The sequence below is a fragment of the Macaca thibetana genome, chromosome 3 (genome assembly GCF_024542745.1).
Source record: "Macaca thibetana thibetana isolate TM-01 chromosome 3, ASM2454274v1, whole genome shotgun sequence".
Lineage (NCBI taxonomy): Eukaryota > Metazoa > Chordata > Mammalia > Primates > Cercopithecidae > Macaca > Macaca thibetana.
In genome coordinates, this window is record NC_065580.1 from 53,915,281 (window position 1) to 53,932,028 (window position 16,748).

General features: G+C 39.9%; 2 protein-coding genes across 16 annotated transcripts in view; one reads left to right on the forward strand and one right to left on the reverse strand.

The window, feature by feature from the left end:
* SRPK2 (SRSF protein kinase 2) overlaps nt 1–16,748 on the forward strand; it is a 301,034-nt gene that overhangs the window by 154,550 nt on the left and 129,736 nt on the right. The gene's annotated exons all lie outside the window — the stretch shown is intronic.
* On the reverse strand, nt 7,971–9,143 carry LOC126949750 (60S ribosomal protein L36-like). The gene is made up of 2 exons (XM_050782516.1): nt 9,052–9,143; nt 7,971–8,439 (listed from the first exon to the last, which is right to left on the reverse strand). The coding sequence occupies exons 1-2, from the start codon at nt 9,141–9,143 to the stop codon at nt 7,980–7,982; spliced, it is 552 nt and encodes a 183-aa protein (XP_050638473.1). The 3' UTR covers nt 7,971–7,979.

Here is a 16,748-nt window from a genome sequence, read left to right on the forward strand (position 1 = left end):
TACTCCGGAGGCTGAGGCATGAGAATTGCTTGAACCCGGGAGACGGGAGGTTGCAGTGAGCTGAGATCACACCTCTGCACTCCAGCCTGGGCGACAGAGGGAGACTCTGTCTCAGAAAAAAAAAAAAAAAAGATGATAATTTGAATGTTTCACTAATCATTTTGTTGCAGAAATTCTTAATGGATATATAAAGTATCATTTCTATAAATTGTTTAAAATACTTTAGGCCAGTGCTGCCTAAGTGGAATTTCTGGGCAATCTGTCTTCCACTGATGGAAGATTGTATAATATCAGTAAAAGCTATGAGCATTTGAAATGTGGCTAATATGATTGAAGGATTCAATTTTTAATTTTACCTAATTTTAAAATTCAAAAACCACTCAACTTTTTCTTTTCGATGAGAATGCCAGTGAACTGTTACTTTAACCTTTTTTTTTAAATTTAGAAATGAATATTGTTTTCTTTATTGTTCTTTAGTTCCTAAATGAATATTGTTTCCTTTTGCCCGTTGTTTCCTAAGCTCCAACCTATTCCGTTTTTGTTTTTTTTTTTCTTTTAAAAATTCTTTTACACTTTCTATCCTGACAGTATTATATTTTACAGGTAAAAGTTTATTTCCTTTACTATAACTCAAATTAGTAATTTAAAGGAAACCACTCAGTTATTTGTCCTTGTATAAAGTTATTTTGAGCATTTTTTTTTTTAAGGAGCTGCTTAATTTTCTGTCATTTTAAGGAGAAGAATACTCAGTTATCTGTCATATTACTTGCCAAATGTTATATATTCTTTTTAATGTTCTACTAACATAAAACAGTCTTCTTAAGGCAACAGGAGTGTAGTTTCTTAAATGTTCAGTTTTAAAGGGAGAGATAAATTCATATAGATGAATTTCCAACTTTGTGTTGTCTGATAAAAGAGATAAAGGTCAATAAATTATAGTTTATGATGGTATTCAGCTCCCTCTTCCCCACTCAAGCCACGACACTGAATTTAACCTCAGTTTGTTCTTGCCATTCAGTCTAGCTAGAGCTTAAAAAAAAATACAAAACCGGCCAGGCGCGGTGGCTCACACCTGTAATCCCAGCACTTTGGGAGGCCGAGGCGGGTGGATCATGAGGTCAGGAGATCGAGACCATCCTAGCTAGCATGGTGAAACCCCGTCTCTACTAAAAATAGGAAAAAAATTAGCCGGGCGTGGTGGTGGGTGCCTGTGGTCCCAGCTACTCGGGAGGCTGAGGCAGGAGAATGGCATGAACCCGGGAGGCAGAGCTTGCAGTGAGCCCAGATTGCGCCACTGTACTCCAGCCTGGGCGACTGAGCAAGACTCCGTCTCAGGGAAAAAAAAAAAAAAAAAACAACCCAAATTTGGATTCAAATTTCAATTCTTGTTCCCTTCACCAGACACACTCCCATGTGGTGATTACTAATGATTATTAAAATACTCTTTGGGCTCAGGATGCAAAAAGGACATCTTTTTCCTGGGACCAGGACAATCTTTAGCCTGTAGGAGAAGCCTCTGTTTAATGCAGAGCTGTGGAAAGTTTACAATTAAGTGATGGTAGGTGTTGTTATATTCATTTACTGAAAAGGAAGTCTTGTGGGATTAAGTTTAGAGGAAAGAATTTTTGTTGTTGTTGTTCAGCCCTGTCTTTTTCATGAAAAATGCTTGTGGCTGGGTATAGTGGCTCACACCAGTAATCCCAGCACTTTGGGAGGCCGAGGCAGGAGCGTAGCTTGACCCCAGGAGTTCAAGACCAGCATGGGCAACATAGCGAGACCCTGTCTCTAAAAAAAGGAAAAGATAAAAAGTTTGCCTCCTTTCTTACTGGGTATTCATCAGTTATAATGTGACAGTCTGTGTTTGAATAAATGAAAGACTTCTCTAGAGGAACCCGTGGCTGCCTATGATACAAGAAATACCAGGTCTTCTAGGTGTGACTTTTCCCTCAGTTTAGGACTGTCAGTTTTTTGGGGGGTCTTTTTATTGAAGGAAAATGTGTATTGATGCATTTATTGCTGTGGCGTTGTCCTGTTATAGTTACTGCATTTCAACACAGATGCAAGTATTTATTTCAAAGTACACAAGTGAAGAAAATGTGTTTGGGTGTAATGAGTTCTGCAGTGTCCATTTCATCCTCATGTCATTCCTCCACTGCCATGTACCCCTGAGTACCTTCTGTTGCTGTTACTGCCCTAATATCAGCCATGTTCCTAGAGGCAGCTTAGGTTCTGCTTGGCAGTACCTCTAGCTCCTGAAGAAAAACAAAGTTATTATCCCTTGCCTCCCCAGAGGTGCTAGAAAAGATTTAACAACTGGTGAAAAAAATGGAGCTGATTATCTTAGTAGTAAAGTGGTTCATCTACCTGTTTAATGGAATTACAGGTTTTATGGGGACCACCAAAGGTTTTCTGATTCTTTGAATGAGAATTTGTAGAAGAGCTTTTAGATCAGTGCAAATCAAGCATTTTCAAAAAAATATTCTTCCAATTTAAATGTTTTTAAAGTAGATCTACTGAAATTAACTTTTTCTAAGAACAGGGCTCCATTTAGTTCCTTGGTGGGATTTAGTACATTTTGTGTTTTCGAACTTAAAAATTCCTATTAGGAGTCAATGGCATAATATTTGCATGCATGTAAGGGAAAACCTATATATCTCCAAATGTGAAATTATAGTGACTGATAACATACCTCTGTAAATCCAACACAGCTGACTTTGCTCCAGTGATGCAACACATCAGGTTTTTTTTTTTTTCTTTTTCTTGCATTCTTTGCATGTAAGGGTATGTGGTACAAAATAGGTTTTTTTTTTCTTTTTTTTTCTTTTTTTTTTTTTTTTAGACAGAGTTTTGCCCTTGTTGCCCAGGCTTGAGTGCAATGGCACCATCTCGGCTCACTGCAACTTCCACCTCCTGGGTTCAAGTGATTCTCCTGCCTCAGCCTCCTGAGTAACTGGGATTACAGGTGCCCGCCACTATGTCTGGCTAATTTTTTTTTGTATTTTTAGTAGAGTCAGGGTTTCACCATGTTGGCCAGGCTGATCTCGACTCCTGTCCTTAGGTGATCCACCTGCTTCGGACTCCCATAGTGCTGGTATTACAGGCGTGAGCCACTGTGCCTGGCCAAAGTAGCCACTACGTTTTAACACTAGAATAGCACTTAGCTCAATGAAATGGTCATGCTTTGAGAGGCACATGGGCAACAAGAGCTCATATGAGAAAAAGATTTACATATCATATGTCATCCTCATTCTAGGTCATATGCATAAGAATAGATTATTAGGAGGAATCACCATATTTGAGAATTACTTTTTTTTATGACTTTAGTATAGTTGAGGTTTTGAAAGTTAAAAGTTCATTTATGAGTGATGCAACGTTTTAATATTTTTTATTTGCTATTCAAAAGCATTTAACTATTATTGCTTGATTTTTGACCACGCATATATAGGATGATTAATGGAATGAAAAAGCATGATAGCAAGAAAAGAACGTGGAAGTCTGGGTCATCTGACACCCTTGTTTTATACATTAGATAGAAAAACTAATGCCCAAAATGGTGAATTGATACAACTAAGATTCTAGATGGGATTCTTGTAAACTGATAACTTCCAGCATTTGAAATTTAGGCATTTAGAGTCTGGAAACTTAGTACCAAGGAATTTGACCAGTTTTTTTTTCTGTTCTTTAAGAAAACCAAGAATGATTATTTTAAATTATACTAGTACTGTTCTTTTAGCTGTGTCCTAGCCAGGGAAGAAATAACTTAAATGCCTTTCATTTTACAGAGCATTTTCCTGTTCACTATTTAATTCTTTAAAAAATACTTGTTGATAAGTAATGTAGATGGCTTTATTCTCACTTTGTAGATTAAAAAAAATAAGTTTATGACTTAATGTCACATACCATTTAATATTAGAGATGCTCTCAAAGCTATGTTTTGCAGCTCCAAACCCCTAAGCCTCAGAGTATGATATCTGAACAACAACAAAGATGTCCATTGTTTGTATGTGCAAGGTGGCTCACATCAAGCTGCAGATGTGTGGACCAGGATGTGCTCTTCATGTCTTTTCTCCAGTCACTTCCATTTATATGCCTTAAGAAGGCTGAGAGACGAGGTGTGATGTCCTTGGTCATCAAATAGAACAAATGTAACTAGCACATGTGGACAGAATTGACAGTTTTGTTATTTTCCACCCTCTTCTAGACCAGCTTGGTTTAACCTTTGAATATTCAGTTTCAAATCTTTTTTGTTTGTTTGTTTGTTTTTTGTTAAGAGGCGGGGTCTTGCTCTGTCACCAGGCTGGAGTATAGTGGTATGATCATAGCTCACTGCAGCCTCAACCCGGGAGCTCAAATGATTTTCCCACGTCAGCCTCCCAGGTAGCTGAGACTATAGGTGCACACCACCATGCCTGACATTTTTTTTTTTTTTTTTAATTTTTCATAAGGATGGGATCTCGTTGTGTTTCTCAGTCTCCTCTCAGACTCCTGAACTTTAACAGTCTTGTTTCCTCAGCCTCCTAAAGTATTGGAATTAAGTACTTGTGCCACCACGCCTAGCCCAGTTCTTTTCTATCTGAAGAGAACTGTGTGATTTCTTAGGCAAGGGTGCTGGGGTTTAAATATAAATGTGACTCTGACTTTTTAGGACTATAAAATTTGCTTCCTTTAAGTAGTAGCAACCTTTTCAGGAGATGATTTAGAAGATTGTTAAGGCCAACTAGGCACGGTGGCTCACGCCTGTAATCCCAGCAATTTGGGAGGCCGAGGCGGGTAGATCACCTGAGGTCGGGAGTTCGAGACCATCCTGACCAACATGGAGAAACCCCATCTCTACTAAAAATACAGAATTACCTGGGTGTGGTGGCGCATGCCTATAATCCCAGCTACTTGGGAGGCTGAGGCAGGAGATTCGCTTGAACCCGGGAGGTGAAGGTTGCAGTGATCCGAGATCGCACCATTGCACTCTAGCCTGGGCAATAGGAGTGAAACTCCATCTCAAAAAAAAAAAAAAAAAAAAAAAAAAAAAAAAAAAAAAAAAAAAAGATTTTAAGGCCAAGCATGACGGTTCATGCCTATAATCCCAGTACTTTGGGAGTCACAAGGCAAGAGGATCACTTAAGCTCAGGAGTTCAAAACCAGCCTGAGCAACATAGTGAGATACCATCTCTATAAAAATAAAAAAGTTTTTTTTTAAAAAGGTGGTTAATACAGTCAAATAAAATACCAAGAATTAAACTTCTTTTTAATGACACATTTTGTTAGGTACCATTTAATTGTCATATTTTGTTCAGTTAATAGTTAAAAACTTTGAACAATTAAATTAGAAACCAAGAAAAGGTATAACTTATGTGGGTCTGTGTATGTGTGTGTGTGTGTGTGTTTGTTTTTTGGTATGTATGACACTCCGGTGTTACTTGTAGTTGTGTAGGCATTATTGGCACTTTGATCATCAGTGATGTACTTAAAGGACATCATCATTTACTCACTTTCTCTTCCCCTCTTCCTCATCCTTCATTAATGACCTCACCTTCACTGGGTGCTCAGCCTTCTTTAAGCACGCTTTCAGTTAGTCCTCATAACAATATTATTAATCATCTCTATTTTACAGACGAAAAACTGAGGCTGTGAGATAACTTACCCAAAGCCACAGAACCGATCATTTTTTAAATTGTGTCTTTTACAACATAGAGTTTATGAGGACTTAGTGTATAGAGAAAAATGGTTAATAGCTGGAGAATAGACCTTGGAGATGATAAATATAAGAAAGTTTGTCATTATGCAGCCTTGTGCAGTTGTTAAAAAGCCCATGGAAGCATGGTTTGGATTTCTAGTTCACATGGTACCGCAAGTACCAGGATCCTCAGGTATTCTCTACAGAAGACTGAATTTGAATGCCCTTAGGAGGCACAGGCCCACTCCAGTAGAACTCGGACCCAACATTTACTGTCTGAATCTTAGTGCTTCACACTCACCTGCCTGGTTCTTGGAAGAATTTGAGCTATGAACTGTTCACAAAAAGGGAAAAGCTTCCTTTATTGGGATATGTCACTTACGTGGAATCCTTTTCTCTCTGACAGTTCAGGGAAAGTGATAGATTGCTGTCACTAACTGCTGGCAACTTACTGAAATTGTTAAAATTTATAGTTGATTGTTTTCAGTATTCCAATACTTCGGTATTTGGCACTGAAAATACATATATATGGTTTAATAGAAAAGGTTTCTGTCTTTGATTAGTGAAGAAGTAGATAGAAGTTGAACCAAAAGCAGTACCTCTCAGTTTCTTTGTTGGTTTTTTCTAAATGTTGGCCCTTCCTCAGTGTCACTGTTGTAGGTCTGTTGCTCTTCTCATCTGCATTCTCTCTGAAGATGATCGCATCTGTTTCCATGGTGTTAAGGCCATTTGTGGGCTGGTGACTACCACATTTATATCTGTAGCTCTGTATTCTGAGCCACAGATGTATATGTCCAGCTGTCTACTTTACATCACTACCCAAATGTCTGTTGACATCTCAAATATATCTGGCCCTAAAACAAACTCATTATCTTGTCTAAAATTTCCTGATTGTACTGAAAGATCATATGGCCTGTGCTTCATTCAGTTTTCTTTCTTGTAAAATGTGGTTGCAGGGTGAGGGGGAGGGAATAAATACTGCTTTTGGTTTATGGCTGTCCTTAAGGGCTCTAGGATCGGTGACAGAAATTACCCTGTGTGTAACTTTCTGTGTATGTGTTTAAATGAACAACATAAATATCTTTGAAAGAAAGTAGAAGGCAACAAGAAATTTTATGAGGTCTATGTAAGAATAGAATTAAGTTCCCTAATCTTACCCTAACAAATAGTAAGAATTTTTGCCGATGTATGTTTGTAACCTTCCAGCTTTTCTTTTTGCAGCAGCTGCTGGAGCCATTATCTTCTCTCTGCCAGGCTTCCTACTCATGCTACTTCTTAATTGCCAGGGTCTACAACAGTGGGGCCCACAGGCTTTATCCTGCCTCGTGGTGACCTGGGGATGACCCTTCTGTCTCTAAAATTTTGTCACTCTGCTTTTTAATTTTTAAAAGTGTCGCCAGCTGGGTGCGATGATGTGTGCCTGTAGTTGTGGCTACTCTGGCAGCCGAGGTGGGAGGATCACTTGAGCCCAGGAGTTCAAGGCCATAGTGCACTAAGATTGTGCCTGTGAATAACCACTGCACTCTAGCCTGGGCAACAGAGAGACCTTGTCTCTTGAGGGGGAAAAAAGTGTTTTCTAAATGCAGAAGCCCGAGTTACTCTATCTCCTCATTTTCCAGCATAGTCTACATCTAGTTGGTCACCAGATCCTACCGGTTTCTTTGCAGAAGTTCTCTTCAAATGCTTCTGTCAGAACTCACTTTACTGCTTTCATTCCGTCTTTCCTCAAATGTTGTTCAGTTTTTTTCCTGACTGCCAGTAGCCTCTCTTCCTGTTCCTCCGCCCTTTGCATCATCCCCAGAAATATATTCCTAAAAGAGACTCATTAATGTAGCTTAAGACAGGTTGCTCACAGTCTGGTGGTCTTCTTTATCTAAAGTCCTCACTGATCCTGCCATTTCTGGCTCTTTTACCCTTCTTATCTTAATAATGTGTACTTCCCTCTGCCTGGACCTCACTGAGAAGATGCCACGTCCCCTGCACGCTGCCCTTACCACCACACTGCAGAGGATCTTGCTGCCTCCTAGAGCAGCGTCTAGACCTCTGTACTGAGACTCAGTGGTTTTTACTCCAGTAGCTCGAGAGACAAGGAGTTTTAACCGTCTCATGTTCACGTTCCTGGTGCCTAGCACATTCTTTGGTCTACAGAGTAGATACAAATTTTAGTTGAATACAGATTTTTATGTCTTTCCCAATTGGTTAGGAAATACTAAGAAAAAAAGGTGTGTGTGTGTGTATGTGTATATATGTGTATATATATATATATTTTTAATTTAATTTAATTTTATTTTTCCTGTCAAGCTGTTCTTTATTTCAGGGAGAGGGCAGGGAAGGGGGCTCCGTCTTTCTTGGCAGCGGCTTTCCTCATGGCAGCCAGGACGTTGCTCAGCTCCTCCCGCTTCCTCTTGGTGCGGATGTGCGCCCCCACCCTTTTCTTGATGAACTTGAGGGCCCATTTGTCCTTGGAGACCTTCAGTAGCTCCTTGGCGTGCTGCTCGTACGGGGCGAAGCCACATAACTCCCGGATCATGCCCCGCACAAACTTGGTGTGTTTGGTCAGACGCCCGTGGCGGAGGCTGTGCCTGGGCTTGCTTACGTTCCTGGTCATCTTTTGGCCCTTATTGAGGCCCATGGCCACAGGGTAGCGCAGAGCCAGGGCTGCTGTTCTCCAACGGTGGCCTTGGTGGAAGGGCTGGGACTGGCGCCCTGTGGAACTCTGGGATTTTTTTTTTTTTTTCCCCCAGACGGAGTCTCGTTCTGTTGCCCAGGCTGGAGTGCGGTGGCGCGAACTTAGCTCACTGCAAGCTCCGCCTCCTGGCTTTTAGCGGTTCTTCTGCCTCAGCCTCCCGAGGAGCTGGGATTACAGGCGCGCGCCTGGTACCATGCGCAGCCAATTTTTGTGTTTCTGGTAGACACAGGGTTTCACCATGTTGGCCAGGCTGGTCTTGAATTCCTGACCTCAGATGATCCACCAGCCTCGGCCTCCCAAAGTGTTGGGATTACAGGCGTGAGCCACCACGCCCGGCCCTGTATTTTTTATTAGGAAATATTGGACAGTATCTTCTTGTTTTATTGCCTTCTGAACAGCCTTGTAAATGTTTCTTTTTATAGCTGTTTTATCTCAACTTCTCTGTGTTCTCATGGACTCAGTGGGGTCTCCAACTACCGTGGTGGTTTTGGTTGGCCTGGAAAAGCCTCCTGACCAGCGGTTGGGACTTGGGCCCACTACCCCTGCCAGCTCTTCAGCCCTCGCGGGTCTTCTTTATGGCAGCTCTTTCCTTCTAGAAGTTCCCACTCAATGTTTGAAGTACCCCCAAGTTCTGAACCTTGGAGGCACACTCATCTCATTAATGGCAGAGTTGGGACTTACGCTTAGTTACCTTGGCTGTTTCTCTTCTGTTTTATTGATGGCAGCAGCCAGAATTCTTGGCAAAGGTCTCTGGATTGGACTGGTAAGTTTTGTTCGTACCATTTCTCACATGTAAATTTAGATAATCTGCTGAGCTGCAGGTACTTATTGTGTTATGGTTTTGAGATAATAACATCTTTGTGACTGAAATTAAACTTTTTTTTGTCTTGCTGCAAATTCAGTCTATTATAATTCTCAACTGTCTTCGCAGCCCCAAATTTACCATCCGTTAAGATTGCTTGGCATGTGATTTTTTTTTTTTTTTTTTGAGATGGAGTCTCTCTCTGTCACCCAGACTGGAGTGCAATGGTGCAGTCTTGGCTCAGTACAACCTCTGCCTCCTGGGTTCAAGGCATGCACTACCATGCCCAGCTAATTTGTGTATTTTTAGTAGAGACGGGGTTTCACCATGTTGGCCAGGCTAGTCTTGCACTCCTGACCTCAGGTGATCTGTCTGCATTGGCCTCCCAGAGTGCTGGGATTACAAATGACTTTAGGATTTTAATTTTAATCTTGCCACCTTTGATCCTATCCCAGGCTCCTCAACTGTGAAGTGTCATCATCTGGATTTAGAGAATTAATATTAGAATGTAGGCTGGGTGCATTGGCTCACATGGAAATAATCTCTGCACTTTGGGAGGCTGACAGGGAAGGATTGCTTGAAGCCAGGAGTTTAAGACCGGCCTGGGGAACATAGGGATTCCCCGTATCTACCCAGATTAAAAAAAAAGGAAAAGTAGGTGGGCATGGTAGTGGGCCTGGAGTCCCAGCTACTCTGGAGGCTGAGGTGAGAGGATCACCTGAGCCCAGGAGTTGGAGTCTACAGTGAGTTAGGATGGTGCCAGTGCACCCCAGCCTGAGTGACAGAGCAAGACCGTGTCTCTAAAAAGGAAGAATAATAATAAAAAAAGATTAGAATGTTAAGATATCCAGGCTTTTTGAGCCTTACCTTCTACCAGAATTAATAAAATATGGAAGTAGATTTATATTTGAAATGCTGCTTCTGTGACAAGCTTTAGGCTTTTGTAGCTTTCCATTCCTCATGTTCAGTTGATAGCTGCAGTCAAGCCAGAGGTCATTCTAAGGGTTGGAGAGCTGGCTTGCCTCAAGACTCAGTGGTGAGCATGGTTCAGTGGCTCTTTTGGATCAATCTGGGCCCTCTCTTGAATGTAGATGAGGTAAAAACAGGTGATTCATTTCAGGTTGGCAAGAATAAACTCTAGATTGTTTTTGTCGCTTGTTTCAGATTAGACGTGTGCGTGCACACCTGCCTCTGAGTAGGTCCTTGTGTATATTGCAGAACCTAATAATGACCACTTGCTTTACTTACTGTCGAGTTTTATCTGCTCTTGCCTGTACATTTCCAGCTGCTGCTTTTTTTTTTTTTTTTGAGATGGAGCCTCGCCCTTTCGCCAGACTGGAGTGCAGTAGGGTGATCTTGGCTCACTGCAACCTCTGCCTTGCGAGTTCAAGCGATTCTCCTGCCTCAGCCTCCTGAGTAGCTGGGAATACAGGCATGCACCATCACCCCCGGGTAACTTTTGTGTTTTTAGTAGAGATGGGTTTCACCATGTTGGCCAGGCTGGCCTTGAACTCTTGACCTCAAGCATTCCACCTGCCTCAGCCTCCCAAAGTGCTGGGATTACTGGTGTGAGTCACTGCACCCTGCCAAATTTTCAGCTTCTTTCTCACAAGCAAGCAAAGGAAGAGGGGATGTAGGTTAGATTAACTTTGAGCTCTAAGGTTGAAGGGTCATTTGCTATCATATTCATTTTATAGGTGAAGTCACAGACTTAGAAATGTTGCCTGCCGTCAACCAGCCGATAATGACATAAGATCAAAATAACAATGGGAATATTTAAACTCTTACTTTAAATATATATTGAATTTGACCTGGTCCTTGGGCTTGTTGGAGTAAGATTATCAGGTAGAATATGACAAACTGTAAAAGTGGCCCCAATGACCTTTTCTTGGTGGGAAGATTTCCTCCTACTTTTCTTCAGCGTTTATGATCGTCTATAGGGGTGGTAGGGGGAGTAGCTGATAGTAATACCAATCCATGAGAAGATGTCTGGTGATTTTGCTGGGAGAGGTGATGTGGAGTGTGTGAAGGGAGAAAGATGAGAGTTGCAGTGGTAATGAAATATCACGTCTGACTCGATCTTCCTGCACAGAATCATGGTTTACTGTAAAGGAAGAGATGGTCATGTGATGATAGATTTGTAGATTGTTAGAGCTGAAAGCAGCAAAATATATTGGAAAGAATATATGGACTTTGGAGCCAGGGACCAGAAGCTAAATTCTGGCAAGTTGCCTAACCTCATTGTGCTAGTTTTCCTAATTTTTATAATGAAGATGATAATGCTCACCTCACACAGGGTTGTGAGGATTTAAGGGGACAGTGCATATAAAGTAGATACTGAAGAGGGGTGGATGGTATGAGGGACAACTTGATTTAGAGGAATGATCACATGCTTTGGAGTCAGGCAGGATTTTCATATCAACTTGGTCACTAATATTTACCTAGGGCAAATAGGTAACCTTCTCCGGAGTCCAGTTTCTCTATAATGCATACACATTTTGAGCTTTAACTGAAATAATGTACATAACTGTTTAGCACAAGATACCTATTCAATAAGTGGTCTAGGAGCTGGCAGATGCTTTAAAGAAGGAACATCTAAATTTAGCTTTACAGTCCTGTTATATACCTCAATATGTCACCATCTAATTTTGGCATCAAAATTAGAGTTCCTTAGAAAAAAAATTTTAAAAGTTTACATCCTTTTCTTACCATGCAGCCCCTTTTAAAGCTAATTTATTTTACTTTCTGACACCATTTCTGTGCTTTCACTTAAGAGTTCTTACATCTTTTTGCTTTCAGTCTCTTCCTTTCAATTTCGTAAAAATGATACTGGAACATTCTTTAAAAAGCAGGCAAACGAAGTCAGAATAATAACAATAAAACATTGCAGACTGTGAACTGGCATGGTACCGACAAAGATTACTTTAATTAATCACCTTAAGCACTTTGGTAAATATTTTGTAGATAGTTTTTTCAGTATATACTGGACAAATATTTTATTTGTGGAAATTGAAGGCCCGTAATAAATTGAATATATTAAGTATGTAACATAACAGAAAAAAATTGATGGTAAAAGTTGCCATTTCAAAGTGCAATTCTTTCTCATCACGTGTAAATTTTCCCATTTTTAGAGTCTAATGAGGTTCAAAGTTTGGTGTCACTTCTCCTTGTACTTTCTGAAACTGCAATTTATGGTTAGGCTTTAAAATTAAAAGCATTTTTTTCCTTTTTCTTCTCCTCCTCCACTGCCCCCTAATTTCTGTCCAGGAAGGGTTTATATGTAGAAAACATAATAAATCACGTGATTTCTGTACCTTTTCTACATTCTTAGGACTCAGTTTAAAGAATTGTTTTAATGTATGTTCATTCCATACTTCCTCCACATAGAACGATTATTTCACCATTGCTCCATTAAAGGATAAAAATAAATTTTATTTTTGACCATGCTATGGTTTGAATATGTTCCCCTAAAATTCATATATTGAATTCCTAACCCCCAATGTGATGGTATTAGGAGGTGGGGCTTTTGGGAGAGACAATTAGATCACCAATGCATAGCTCTCATGAGTGGGATGAATACCCTTATAAAGAGGACTGAGAAAGGCCCCTTGCCCCTTCCACCATGAGGACACAGCTGGAAGGCCCCACTGGTGAGCTAGGAAACCAGCCCTCACCAGAATCACATTGATCTTGGACTTCCAGCCACCAGAACTGTGAGAAATAAATTTCTGTTGTTTATAAGTCACTCTATGGTATTATGTTATAGCAACCTAAACAGATTAATACCTTTTATATTGTGCCCAGTGTATTTGATCCAGAGGTTATTCTGCTGTAAATAGAATTTGATCAGTGGAGATAGGGAATTTCCGCAGGATTCATCTTCAAAATAGAGTATTTTGAGAAAAGAAGTAAGAAAATAGCCTGTAGGTAAGTAGTTACTGAGAAAGGCAGGAAGCCAAATCTGACACTGCTGTGAAGATCCTAGTTTAAAAGGATCAATGTTAAGCTCAGAGAATTGGCTTTCTTATTCTTATCAACCATGTATCACTATATTTGAATCTAGGCTTGGATTTTCAATACTTTAGTGGGGTTTCTGTTGTTGCTTTATATTGTGGAGTATTATTTTTAAATCAGACTCCATCTAAACAGATTTTGTTAATTATGGCTTCATTTTTTGTTCTCATCGCAGAACATCTTGTCAGCTCCTAGGAGTACGTTTGAAACAATATATTTTGATGTTCAGGCTGTTTCTCTGCTTCCAGTATTTGTAAGGGCTCTGACCCACTTACAGGAGGAGAAAACAAAGATGTATTATTTCGGTTGAGAAGGACTAGATGTAACTGCCTCAGTGATACCTTGATAATTTAGGAAAAACGTCCTTTGTTCCCTCTATTTGAGTGACCTATGCAAAGATAAATTGTAATGAAATTTTTTTCTGACTTAATAGGAAGGAAGGAATGCTATCTATAGTCTCTGCTTTCTGATGTTAAATTGTAGCTTCTGTTTGAGAAGTTTTTCATAAAAATTTTAGGTTGCTTATAACATAGGAAGGTTTATCTTTTTGTTGCCCTTTTTAACAACTGATTAAATTTTGCTTTATAGGAAGAATGTATAATTTATACCTTCTGATAAATGGGACTATTTCTAAAGTAGGATTTCCTAATCAGGAGGCTGGACTGTTCAGATATGTAGGGCAGTTGTACACTCTGGTTTGCCAGGGATGGCTGTGATTTCTGTGTGTTTTCTTGGCTTGCTTATTAGGAGAAGTGGAATGAAGCCCCTTCATTCTTAGAAGTGTATTGGATGATAACTTTACCTGGCTGCCCCGGCTTAATGACTACGTAGACCTCAAGTTTGCTTACTGTCTTCGTGCTTTGTTCTCTTGTCAAGATGTTCATTTTGGAAGAAAGCTTAGAAGGGTGTGCTCCAGAATGGTCGTGGTTATTTCAGTCTAGGTGGTGGGGTTATAAATGATGTTACTTTCTTCATTGTGCTCATTTCTAATTTCCTACTGAATGTAATGATTTTGTTACTAAAGTCAAAACACAGAACAACAAATTATCAGAAATTATTTAATTTTAACAAAAATCAAATCATGACTGTGTAATGGTGAAGCTTGTCATTCAGGCTTCTGGATTCCAATAATACAAACTGACTGGCTATTTTATTTCTAGTTACAGTGATTGAAGTAGGTTGTGTAATGAAAGAGTAGGCAATGGGAGAGGCAGCAGCTGTGGGCACACCACTGGATAAGCCTCTGGACCATGGTGCTAGATGTGTCTTGCCACTGAATCTGAGTCCTTCCAGTGAATTTCCCCTGTAGTTTTGCTGCTTGTGACCTCGAGACTTCTTCGGAGAGTCACCACCAGTGGGCGTGTTAACAAACTTGAGCCTAGGCCATAGGCCTTTGCCTTGGCTGCCTGGGAGTAAGGACAGGCGGTACCTCCTGAGGCTCCTGGAGTGGGAAGCAGTGCTTTATGCTGACTCCTGTCCAAACTTTTCTCAGCAACTTTTCTCACCCAAGGGTTGATGATGATGATGATGATGATGATGATGATGATGATGATGGTTTTGTTACCTTGACTATTGATCAGTTAGGACTTTGAGGCAAGTATCACCTTTCAGGGTCCATCTGCCTTGAAGTGAAAAATGATTAATTTTGCAGCTACTTGTTTATCCAAGTGATGCTGCTTTGCTGTTGTTTACCCTGCATGATTCAGCCTTTACTTAGAAGCTTTTTGTCATTTGTCTGGTTGGGGGAGTATGGAATAGTTATTTTGACAGGGGAGCTGATTTAGATATATGCCTTGCCTTTAACTCTAGGTTATTTTGCTCATGAGTTGTGTCAAACTTAATAATACTGTAGCTTTTTTAGTGCTATAATTGTCAGACTCTACTGCTGCTTTTATTGCCTGTTTATAAACATTTAAATGTTTTCCCCTAAATCAGTCTTAAGACTTAAATGTTTATAATGCACCTGTAACCAAACAGGAAAAATAGAAATATCTTGAGTTAATTGCCCTGGATGGTGCTTTCTTACATTCTTCATGTTTGGCTTACAGCTTTACCACAGCACTCGGATGTCTCATGTCTGGTTGTAGACCCTATCCCCATTCAGTCTTTGTGATAACTCTGCTTATCTGGGAAGGTATTCAAGTTTTAAAGTATGTATCATGGTCACAACAAAAGCTTTGTGGCCTCTTCTAAGTTTATTTTTTCATTTTTCTAGTTAGAAGTTGAATTTGAGATTTAAGTAGTATTTAGAGTTCCTTTTAGAGATGAAAACTCTCTGGGCGCCAGAAGAATGATCAGTTTAGACTGTTCACTCCTCCGAGCTTTGAGTTGTTCTAGTGAGGAAGATTTGTTTGATGGACAAGAATATTTGCACATTCTTCTCCTAGGAATTAGAACATGTCATTGAGCCAAGTAAAGGTGTAATGTGCTTTTCAGAATGTACTGAGAAGATTGCATAATTTAGTGAATCTTTTATTAGTAGACTTGCAGTGGGGAGTAGAAATATGCAGGTTGTTATGACAAATAATAATGGTTAGATTTTCTATTCTCATTTTTCCTTTAATTTTTCAAATTAAAAAATCATCTGGCAGCCTACAGAAATGGTATTTAGAACATCACACCTTTCCAGACAGGGTTTGGTCAGAAGCTAAGTTTGTGGGCTTTTGAGAGGTGTTGCATTTGCTGCTGCTACAGTGTCTTGGGTTTCTAGTCATCTGTCAGGAAGCTGGTTATGTATGGCTTTCTGGCCTCTGGCCACTCTCCAGGCCCAGTGCCCATCTTTACACAAACTCGACTTCCTAGTATCACCAACTATAATTTAAATCCTTAAGCTAATGTCTATTGCTCTGGAGATGTTATGTCATATTCTGCATCTCTCAGCACTGTATGAAACAGTGTTCCCAAACTAGTCTTTTGATTCTATCTCTGTATTTGTGGAGGTGGTTCATTGTGTCTTTTCAATTATTTAGTTTTTTAATAAAAATCTTGAGACACTTTTTCTTGATTACTTAAATTTGGCATTTCACACCCGGTACCCATGGACTCTTGTCTTTGCTTCTTTTGTTGGTTAGGGTATACTGGTGTGCTCTTGTCTTCTCTCTGGCAAGTGAACTACAGGTCGTTGTTATAAGTAGTATCATTGAGGAGAATGGTGTTTGTTTTATGTGTCAAAAATTGCTGAATTTCGCATCTTGGACCTGTCATTAACTAGGTGTGTTATCTCCTGTATTGTCCTGGAATCTATTTCCTCATCCGTAAAATGGGAATAGAACCTGTTTTCCCCCTTCACAGTACAATTATATCAGAAGCGATAATACTGTATGTCAGTGAATCTGCTGCCTGTAAATGATAATTTGCGCCATTATTTTATGCACCACCAAGAAAGAAAAATCCCTGCTAATTAAACTATGATACACTGTTGATGGGAAGATGCACTCTGTTATCAGAAATTGTGAATGTGAAAAAATACATATTAGAATAAATGAAATATGTTATGTGAAAACACTACTGTCCATAATGTTGTCAGTGATATTTTAAAAACCACAAATCCTATAATGTCATTTCCCTGTCTT

Coding starts and splice junctions, on each gene's coding strand:
- LOC126949750 (XM_050782516.1), bottom strand. CDS start 9,143: ATGGTACGAACAAAACTTACCAGTCCAATCCAGAGACCTTTGCCAAGA. Junction 8,440..9,051: donor ACAGAAGAGAAACAGCCAAG/GTAACTAAGCGT, acceptor CCGCACTCCAGC/CTGGGCAACAGAACGAGACT.